The 10868-nt window shown below is 40.9% G+C and overlaps 1 protein-coding gene across 1 annotated transcript in view; it reads right to left on the bottom strand.

Moving 5' to 3' along the window:
- Positions 1-383: 383 nt before the first annotated feature.
- The window catches only part of TAF3 (TATA-box binding protein associated factor 3), a 117759-nt gene continuing 107274 nt past the window's right edge, over positions 384-10868 (bottom strand). The window contains exons 5-7 of the mRNA XM_075519586.1: positions 7061-7316; positions 3246-3352; positions 384-2498 (exon numbers count right to left, since the gene is read on the bottom strand). Of these exons, the coding sequence (XP_075375701.1) occupies positions 2384-2498; positions 3246-3352; positions 7061-7316 (478 nt within the window). The 3' untranslated portion in view covers positions 384-2383. The remainder of the gene's footprint in view (positions 2499-3245; positions 3353-7060; positions 7317-10868) is intronic.

Genomic DNA, 10868 nt, shown 5'->3' with positions numbered 1-10868 from the left:
ATTATTCTTTTATACCACCGATTCCTGATACACACCAGCATTAAGTGAAAGGGGAGGTAGGCTCTGCACGGCTACGGACCAGGGCTGGCTTCAAACCGATGACCCGGAGGTGAAGGGCCCCTTCTCCCATTACTAATCCCGTCAGCCACACAAGCCTCCTGAAAATGATGCTTTGGTTTTATTGCCACAGGGGTCATTTATAAAATCATAAAACCCAGGGTAGGAAACCAACCCAGCGGCAGCAACACACAAGCATGCATAGAAATAGCTGAACGGCCATCGAAATGGCAAAGTTCAGCCCTCCCACGGCACCTTGAATAATGTAGTTGATTAAATGCGAGAAGTTCTGATTAATGGAGGGGAGGAGGAAATGGATAAACAACTTACCAAAAGCTAGTTCTTTATTATTGCGACCAGAAATGACCAAAGACTGTTTTTTGTACGTCTGCACATTACACGCGGAAAAAAACAAGAATCAGGTTTGCAACATCCAGCAATTCAAAATAAAATAAAAGAAAAAACAAACCCAAGAACTTTCTTGACTGGTAATTAGCAGGGACAGAATATAAATGAGGTGGCATTGAACAAAGAAAGTAACAGTGCACTTTTAATAAACCAATTTCATCCATATCTCCACTGATTTGCAATTTAACAGTTCTATCAGCAAAGCCTCATTTCCCTAACTAGATTGGTACTTTTAAAAACATGACTAATTCATTCTCATTAATATCAATTTGGATACATTTAAAAAATAACTCTTAATATCTGTGCAACAGGTTAAAGGGCCACGTTCTCAAACATCAGATGTTTCTCACTGTACAATTTAAAGTAGAAATATCCCCAAATTAACGAATGAAGTCTAAAATCACTTCGGAAACAAAATGTATAATTTTTTTTTCCAGATTCATTCTTATGTTTTATTTAGCTCTGAGACGCATTGCACTACAATATCTAATACTGCCTTACTTCTTTTTTTCTCTGCAATTTCCCCCCTCATTTTCAATGGGGAATGCAACTCATATTCACTTTACTGGCCTTTCCAAGGGATACACAAAGCAGAGTAATGCATCTTCTGCGTGACGCTGTTCTGCATCTCCTCCACCTAAACACGAGCCCGATTGTTTTGGCAAACTCACTACCACTTGTTTAGGAAAAAAAAAAGGAAAAAAGAAAAAAAGCTCAATTCCAGCTACAGATTAACACACTGTAGCTACCATTAAAAGTGCAGAGCCCCCTGGCCTAAGCTCTCAGTTCAGAAGGCATTTAAGCACATGTATAACAAAGTGTGGGAACAGGCTCCTTGAAGGCAATAGGATTACTCACTTCTTAAGAAGTTACCACATGTTTAAGTATCTGAATCAAGGCCTAATTACGGTGCTGGCCGACTCCTCGTGCACGCACCACTGGGGCAGATCTCGCCAGTCCCTTAAAGCCATAAGGACAGGCATATGTCGCACGGGCTTTTAATAGCTGCTAGGTTTGTATTCTCAGGCAAACAAAAATAAAAATCCTCAAGCCCTAAAAAAAAAATTAAAAAAAAAAAAGTACTTTATAAATATCAGGTATTTACATGTGTGAAAATCTTTTAATGGGAAGTGTTTTTACACACCAATGAAATGTACAAGCAATGAAAAGGTACATTGACAAAGACTAAAAAACAAAAACCAAAGTATAAAATATATTACAGGTCCACCGAAATAAATTCACATGGAAGAAAAAAATTGACACAATAGAAACTTTTTTTTTTAAAAAATAGAAGATATATCACAAAAGCTTGAACGTGTTTATTTTATGTTAGTACTAAAAATCAAGGAAAAAAGCTTCATATATTCTCATCACAAAAATATTTACCAGCCACTTTTTATTTCCACATTATGATTATCTGGCTCAGCAGGAGAAGAGGCTGAACTGTATCCAGACTACAGAAATCATTCCAGAAGGTCTTCTCAGTTTACAACTTACTGCAATTTACATTTTCTCCTCCTCTCAGCACCTTGCTGCAAAGGTTCAAGAGGGATTAATAACAAATTGAGAAAGAATAGGACAGATATCTGTATTTACAACATTCATCTTTGTTGCTGCCGAGCCACAGGAGCGGGAACGGTACCATGAACTACCGAAGTCTTCATATCGCTCTGTGCAAATTTCCCTCGGTAGGTGAAAGACAGCATCAGAATGTACCAAAATCCAACCCCCTGGGCTCGGACGGTCTGCGAAACGCAACAGCCCCCAACGGAGAGCATCTCCTCGCCCCTGATTCACTCCAGAGTCACTAACAGTTGGTGACGGAGGGTGAGACACGAGCAGGCTGGATCCCCCCTGCAACGGAGTCAGGGCAGGAGGTGCCACGGTGACCGCACGACTTCAGTCCGCTGCAAAGTCTTCAGTGCGCCCTGTGCTTCCTCTTCTTGTGTTTTTTATCCTTCTTTTTGTTGGCACACTTGGAGCAGAACCATTGTATCTCTTCTGGGGGTGCAGTCGTAATCCCAACGCAGGGCCTGTGAAGGACAGGAAAATACCGTACCAACTCAGTGGAGTAACGTCACTTCTGTTTCTTACCCAAAGACGTTAAACTTTTCAGTGGGAGACAGGATCTGGCCTTCAAATTAATACAGCAATTATATTATCATTATCTTCATGAATATAACGATCGAACAGAAACCTAAAAAACACTTGCTTTGAAACAAACAAACAAAAAATCGAAAGGACACTCAGATAAGAAATGTGATTTTAACAGATAATAGGAGCGCACTTTCAGGTAGATTTTAAAATAATTTTAAATGCTCCTTTAATACACCTGCAAAAAACCTTATGATTTTATGTAGCTGTTTAAGAAAACGCCTAAAAAGTGATTAATTCCCGCCAACCCTTTCATAAGAGCTGACATTTATATTACTGTTCATACAATGCTTCATAATTTGAAATGTCTATCTGTACACACTATGCTCATAATCCTGTAGTTGTCACAAAATGACCGGAATCAGCAATATTTCCCAGCAGTTTGAAAAACAACCGTTATCACCAATGCCCATTAATTAAAAAGTAACTCTCTTTCACAGCTTAAAATCTGCTTTTTCAAATTCCAGAGAAACAGAGATAAAAATATCTTCCAGATTATTAAATTGGACACAGTAAAGCCATTCAAATATTCCCAGCGTCACGAGCGATAAAAAAAAAAAGGGTTTTAATAATATAGCCCAAATCTGCCAGGGAACAGCAGAATAGGATGGATGAGAGCAACTTACCAGTGATACCAATCATCGCAGTCATCACAACCTATCATTGGACTGCCATCATCTGGCTTGTTACAGCCAGGACAGATCCAGATCTGGTTACCCCACTCGTCTCGGATCTGGTGCAAAGAAAAGGAAAGTTAGCTGGTTTTCAGGGCTAAGCAGGCAGCAAAAATGACATTTAAAAAAACCAAAAAAGCGTCTCGCTTATCCGACAAAGCTATTCAGCGGTCACCGTTGTTATTTATGAATTCTCTGATCATAAGTGCTTGATGTTACATTTTAATTTATTTTTCTACACTGTACTTGTTGACAAAAACATGCATTTTTCTGTATTGTCTTGTAAACCAGTAAAGCTAGTCATACCAGCCGACCTAAGCACGGGCAGTCACATATAGCAGCCAGGGCTTAAGGACACAATTCCTTCTCTGTCTATACTATCGCGACTTTTTAAATTCTACCCTGTTAATGGCAAGAACAAGCAACGGCTGCCTCCTGCGTAAGATAACAGTCTTATATGCATGTAAAATATACGGTGCCATGTGTATATATTGCCGTATTACTTATTAGCCAAAGTCTTCAACTTCAACTAGCTGATAAGATCAGGATATAAAAAAAGTTGTTACTGAGTAACTTTCCATTCCCCTTATGACATTTATGTCACAGTACAATTTACTAAAGGGTAAATGAAACAAGAGAGGCAGATCATTTACAGTATTAGGTAGCTGCTTACTGGATTTATCATATTCAGAGCTTTATGAATTTTTTTTTTATGTTTATATCCTGCTAGACCCATTATTTCTATTTTTAAATTTCAAGTGGTTTCTTTAACAGTACTTTGATAAAAGCATACATGCAAAATGTCACGAAATCCACCCGAAGAAGTGCAATTAACAATACAAATTACAAAATGTCTGGGTTATTACCCTGATTTCATCATTCCTTTATGAAGATCTGCACATTATCACTGAATCTCAAAAACATAAACTGTTTTGTTCTCAGGTTTTGTGCGTTAGTGCATTTACACATATCTAAGGCAGTAACTTTTTGCTATCTGTACAGCTTACAAAAATGATATTAAAAAGTAGTAGATGAAAAGCCCCAAATGCTCTTAGGAAAAAAAAAAGGCCACTACATGGTGGTCTGTAAATCTTACACCGCTTCCTGAAAAATCAATAGGAATGTACCAGAGCTGCAACCAACACATCACTCTTGACTGACTCCTCTTAAAGCCCTGAGTTTTGTTTGTGATTTAAAACCAGAAAATACAAAGCCCAGGAATATTAAGCAGGGAACAATCCTCTTCCCAACAGCAAAATGGAGTAGGCAATGTCATACAATGAACTCGATTTTAAAGCCGATTGATTGCAATAATCATTCCTATCTATTCATCTAATCTCACATCTGCAAAGTCATTTTAAGTTGGTAGAGAAGCATCTGCTCCGCAGGTGAACTGTCTGCGCTCGGCGTGAAGAGGTCCATAGTCATTCCTGTGGGGTAATCCTGCTGGGGAAGGAGGAGACGCTGTGCCATGGTGCTGCAGAGAAGCAATGCTGCGGGCTGTTGGGCTGACAGCTACAGCCCTTTACAACCTGCTTGAGCAACCTGGCTGCACCCGCACCATCCTCCGGCACGGGCACTGGCACTTGGCAGGCACCCCATCCACCGTGCTGCCCGTTCTGGGCACTGCCGGTGCCAGGCGTAGGCAGCGCTGCCTGACGTTGCCCCGTTAGAAGATAGATACCCTAACTTTTCCAAACTTAGTTTTTCAGGGGGGATGTTTGTCTGCAGAATACCTGTCTCAGGCTTTCAGGGGCTGGAGAGGGACAGGGTGGTCTATAATCACTGAAAATTCTGCCTGTTTGTTAAACAAGAAATTGGACTGCTGAATGAGGATGTTAAAAATATTGCGCAACTTCCCATCCCTTAATGGGCCAAGGGTCGTAGAAGGAGGGACAGTACGTGATTGCTGAGTGCTATTTTAGTACAAACCGGTGAGAGTTAATGATCAGAGCACACTTACTGAGATGCTATCCTACAAGGAGATCCCACATCCTATCTTTTTCTTTTTAAACTATAAGATCATCCTCCTGTCCTCCCCTGCAGAAGGGAGGTGCGCACCTTTGTCACACTGGCTCCAATCTTATCTCTAGCAGAGCTTTCCCGTGTGACCTGGGGAAAGCCATTTCATCATTCTGTGTTCTGGATTCCCTTCGTACAAGGGGCTAATAGTTATTAATTATTCCCTTCTTCCTCAACTGCTCTCTCAGCTTTTTGACTTATAAATGTCTCGCATGAGGAGTCTCTCTGGCTGTGCACATAGTTGGGTCCTAATGCAGTAAAGCCCTGGTTTCAACTATAAAGTTTTAAAAGAAAGAAAGAACCTGGAGCCTACCTGTGCTCTGAATTCTCCATAAGGTGCTAAGAGTGTTACCACTAGAAGCATCTAGGAAAAGTTCTAGGTTTTCTTTCTTTAAACTAACAGAATCTCTAAATTATTTGCTTTTAATGCTTATCGAAGAAAATTGGATATAGTACAGTACTTTGGAAATGTTTCTCTCTCAGAGTGAATTTCCAAGCTTCTGGGCACTACTGTAATAGGTGAGTGGCACTGCATTTACACCTGCGATACGGAAGGTGAGGATGTGTGTCCTGCACCCTAAAGACATGCACAGCCTACGTGTGGTCACCTAGTGCTGTAACCAACTCGGGAGTGAAATGTAGCAGCTGTTTAAATAGAGACCAGTAACACGATACAACAGTTTAAGTCCAGCAGGGAAGAGCACCTTTTCCATTAGAAACGGCAGGGTAGATTTACATTAGGAATCGTTATAAAAACAGGAATTAAAAAAAAGAGAAAAATCATGCATACATTGCCATTAAAGCACAGGAAACTCAGTAATAAAAGCAAGTTTCAGGTGTTTTACATGGTGAGATTTTTAAACTGCTACCCACTGCAGATAAGCAAGGTGTCACCAACCAAGCTGGAACTTAGCCAGGACAGGGAGGATAACAACACTGCTACTGTTGTTAATGGTATCTGCTGCTCTTCAATGACCAGAAACGGTCAGGACTTCCATTTTACTTTGCATCTAAAGCAGAAATTTTCAGTAGTGCAACAATCCTAGTCCTGCCCAGACGTATGTCTATATTCTTTCACAGAACGTAGTTCCTACATCATGTTGGATGGGAGACTTTTCTAAAGGAATGAAGAAGTCTTAATGCTACCAGAGAGCCAAGTTCAGAGCATATGTCAAACCGACTAATGAACTGTCGACTAATGAACTACCTACAGACTTTCTGAGATGCACAAACATTTGCAATTTCAGTACATTGAGGAAACCAGAAAAGAGATTAGTGGACTCTCCACATTTCAAATGAGGGCTAAGTCAAATTCTTGATGTTGTATGAGGGTTTTGTACTTCACCTGACTGACAGCAAAATCTATGGCGAGCTTGACATTTGAGGTTTCAATTCAACACTTATAAAAGCATCTATAAAAAAATCTCCACCTCCAAAAATAAATGCTCTAGCTCAGTTAGCAGAAAATACAAAGTGGGACGTAACTGGACTTGTTAGACGAAACTTAAACATTGAACTGGGAACACAGAAAAAAATCAGTCCAACTAGTAGTGTTTTAATTAAGTTATTAACCCCTCAAAATACGTGCATGGAAGCGAGGGCTGGATAAAGAGTAGCTTCATAGAGAGCAACATCACAAGCCCAGGTACCATCAGTTTGAGATGATGAGTCACCCAGGAGCTCAACAATTCAAGAGATGAGCGTGACTGGCACTGGGACAAAGCACGGCAGTACGCTTTACCTACCACGTAAGTACTGACGGTCTCGGTCACCACGCTCCTAACCGGAGCTTTGGAGCCTCCTGCCGCCGAGACGGCTGGAGAGGGCGGTGGGATCAGGACTGGCGAGACGGTAGCCTGTGGAGGAGGAGGAGCTGGAGCTGGAGGAGGGGTGACATGAACAGGAGCTGGTACTGGTGATGGCACGGGTGGAGGTGTTTTGGGCCGGCTCACAGGAGTAGAAGGTTTGGCCTCTGGAGCTGGCACCACTTTGCTGATGACTCTGTAGGACCAAAAATGAGAATCGTTAAGAGTTGATGGGAAAGAAAGCAACGATCGATCACTGACTAGCTATAAAGAAAATATAATGCAGCTAATTCACATCACCTTTGAGCAATCAAAGAGGCTGTTTCAACGCAACACAAGGACTGTTGTCATTGCTACACCATCCATTGGACAGGATAAAGCACAGAGCCATTACAAAGTGAATGCCAGGACAGCCTGAGCCGCTCTATAGCTCGCTGTCTTATAAATATTCTCTGTGGCTTTACTAAACCTTGTTTCGTTAAGTTTTATTACATTAGCTCAATTTGTGAGAAATATTAGAAAGGAAAGTTAATCAGCTGTGAACAGCACTGATTTTAATCTTCAAACTGAGAGACGATTATCATCCTCTTAAGATCCTACATTAGGGGGTTCTCCAAATATTTGCTAGTTTGGTATTTCTTTCCCCAAATGTTTATGAAATCAGCAGTGGATCTAGTCAGGACAAATAAATGACGCACACTATATACTCAGCAGTTAAAATATTGCTACTTACTCGAGTAGCTGAAGTAGACAGGATGTAGCTCTAGTAAATACACAGTATAGAATAATCTTGCCCAGGAAGGGGGATACATAGAGGACCCAACGTTTATTAATGAATGTTGATACACAGTGTTATTGATGTGCATGCAATTTAACGGACAAGACGGAAAAAGCCCTTACTATAAGGCTCTAGATTAGAAACATAAAGAGAAGGAAAAGGATGTTCTAGAAAACAAAACAAAAAAATCCTCAAACAAAATGCAGGATAGGTCTATTTGCTTTACCACATTTTGGTAAATCATTTAACTAACTTATTTATATTTGAATGGTAACTGTGGGAGTGCAACTGATTTGTGATGGGACTAGGAAGAAGGCGATTTAAAGAAAGGTTAGACATTCCAGAGAGGAGGATATCTTAAGAAGGCAAAACCGAGAGACATCAGTAGGAAAACCATGACGAAAATCAAATTGCAACAGCTCCTGAGAACTGGGGAAGTCTAGCTTCACTGTCAATGGGAATTCTACATTCAACTTTAGAGTTTACTGCAACTTTCTTATGATACTCAAAAGGCAGTATCACTACGATCGGAGACATTGTCTGCATTTCAAGTCAATAATCCAAGCCATCATTTGAGAAAGGCTTGGAATTATACAGTATTTAATGCTTGGCTGAGATAATAGTGTTTTTCTCCCAAGATATGCCACTTGCGCTACTAAATCAGAACTATGGCAAGTTATAGTAAAAACAGACTTAGTAAAAGGAAACAGAGCAATGGGTTTGGTATTCCTGCCTAACCTGCCAACTGTAGCATCACACCTCCCTTCCGAGACCTACTACGAGTGACTAGGGGAAGAAAACCAAAGCCAAGGAAATTTAGAAACTTAAGAACGGAGCAGAATTTAAAAGGCGTTAGATGATTTTCCATCACCAACACTGAAGGCATTCACACCACTTGATGTCCTCTGCATGTGACTTGATGTGACTGCTTGATGTGACTGCTTCAGGTACCTAATCCGGGGGCTCGGGCTCTTTATATGTGTCAGTAAGGTGCTAGACTGTGAGTCAAAGTGCAGGACTTGTAACTTAAATTGTCTGTGACTTGCAGAAGGAAGGATGTCCTATTATCAGGCCATCCTGGAAGCAATCTACACATCAAATCCAGCCTCATTCTCCTGTTAGTGGGGTACATCTGAGAAGCCACTGTTATCTCCCACCAAGAAAGTTTTCTCTGTGGCTCTTGCAGGTCCATGATGTGTTTCTGGTTCAATGAAAGTCTTGGCGCGTGGCTCCCTGGGGCTCCTGCCAGACTGGCCACCCTGACTCAGATGCTTATTCTGTGCCTTCCTCCTTCCACTGCTCCCACAGAGAGCCCTGGCTCCCAACGCTGAACACCCAAGACCTTGGTTGGTGGCAATACTCCCATAGTTTCCAAAGTTACCCTCACGACTTGAGAGCCACCTCTCAATAAAAAAAATCTTAGCAATAATAAAAGCGAGGAGAGGGACAGACAGCAAAATATTTGGCACAGCAAAAGTCATTTGGACTGTTTCAAAACATCATTACCCCTTCATTCCGTGCCTCCCTCTTCTACCCCCTCCAAGTAAACAAAGTCCTGCTATGAGTTCTTCAGGGAGTCAACCCTCCCCAAGTCTAGACTAGGAAATGTATTAGCTAATAGGATTTTAAACACAACTTTGCACACAGTGTAAACAGTTTTAAAGAAGTATTAGCTAATATAATTTGAATAAGAGTGACCATGCCCAGCTAACATATGAAATTAAATTACACAGTTTCTTGGTCTAGATAAAGCCAGGTTCTCCTCCTGAACGGGGTCTTCGAAGTCAGTCCGCTAATAACTGCAGAAGCTACAAGGAACAACACATATGAAATCTTCCAAAACTACAAATATTCATTAGCGGGCGACACGCACTCATTGATTGGCTGGTGTGCTTGAAGTGTGCAATTAGGACATGTTCAGTATATAGGGCAGCTTGTTCATCTTGATTTTAGAGCTCAGTTATCAAAACAGGAGATCGGCATTTCGGAGCACGCTTGGGCCTACCACTCCCTTGGGCTAATGAAGTTCAGAGACTTTAGACTCCAGAGTGGAGAAATGAATGGCTTTGTGCTACACCATTAGAGGTGATGGAGTAATCTCAGCGAGGGTGGTTTAGCCTGTCCTCCATCCTGAAGAAGGGGCTGCATACATGGCAATATGGAGGTGGGGAGAAATCAAAGGGAAATAGCAGTCCCACGACTAGTAATTAATGTTACTTCAGACTTGGAAAGAAACCTGATATCAAAACACTATGTAAATGATGGCAAGATTTATGAGCTCAATTTTATAGACAGGAAAAGTGAGGCACAGAGCACACTGCAAGTAGGCGGTACTCACTACAGCAAAGCTTCGATCCTCCTGGTACCTAGGTCCCTGCTAGGATTCAAACTCTACGTTTGGACATCACCATAACATATATCGTTATCTTCTTTCCCAAATGCGTTTTTTATATGCTTCCAAAATCAGCACTTGTATATTAAAAGTCTGCAAGTACAATACTAAGCAAGACAAAATTTAACCTCCTTCCCCGTCCCAATTCAAAAACTCTAGAACTGAGGCTGGATTAATATTTTTTGAGGTAGTCAAACACAAATGAACATCAACCACCATCAACACACTCAGAGGCCCAAGACAAGAATTACACTTCTCTGCAGGCTGCTTGCCTGACAATATATCACAAACACGTTCTATACTGAAAGATAAAAAGTCAATTAAAAGTTGTTTTTGAATCAAAATAGTTCCTCCAGAATGAAGGGGTCTGAGAAAACCCTTGGAATAGATGCGGTAATAAGAGCCTCCATAAATCATAACTAAAGGTTACCACTCCCTTTAAAAAAAAACAGAATTAATGTAAACATTGTGTATCTGGTTGCGTCCAACCTAAATTCACTTTGGATTTCTTTTTAAATGCTAGCAGGAACTGTATTTCTTACAGAACCTCAGTGCATTTATAATTGAACGCATGTATC

This window comes from Mycteria americana, chromosome 1 (genome assembly GCF_035582795.1).
Source record: "Mycteria americana isolate JAX WOST 10 ecotype Jacksonville Zoo and Gardens chromosome 1, USCA_MyAme_1.0, whole genome shotgun sequence".
Classification (NCBI taxonomy): domain Eukaryota; kingdom Metazoa; phylum Chordata; class Aves; order Ciconiiformes; family Ciconiidae; genus Mycteria; species Mycteria americana.
This window is presented reverse-complemented; position numbering and strand designations above follow the sequence as displayed.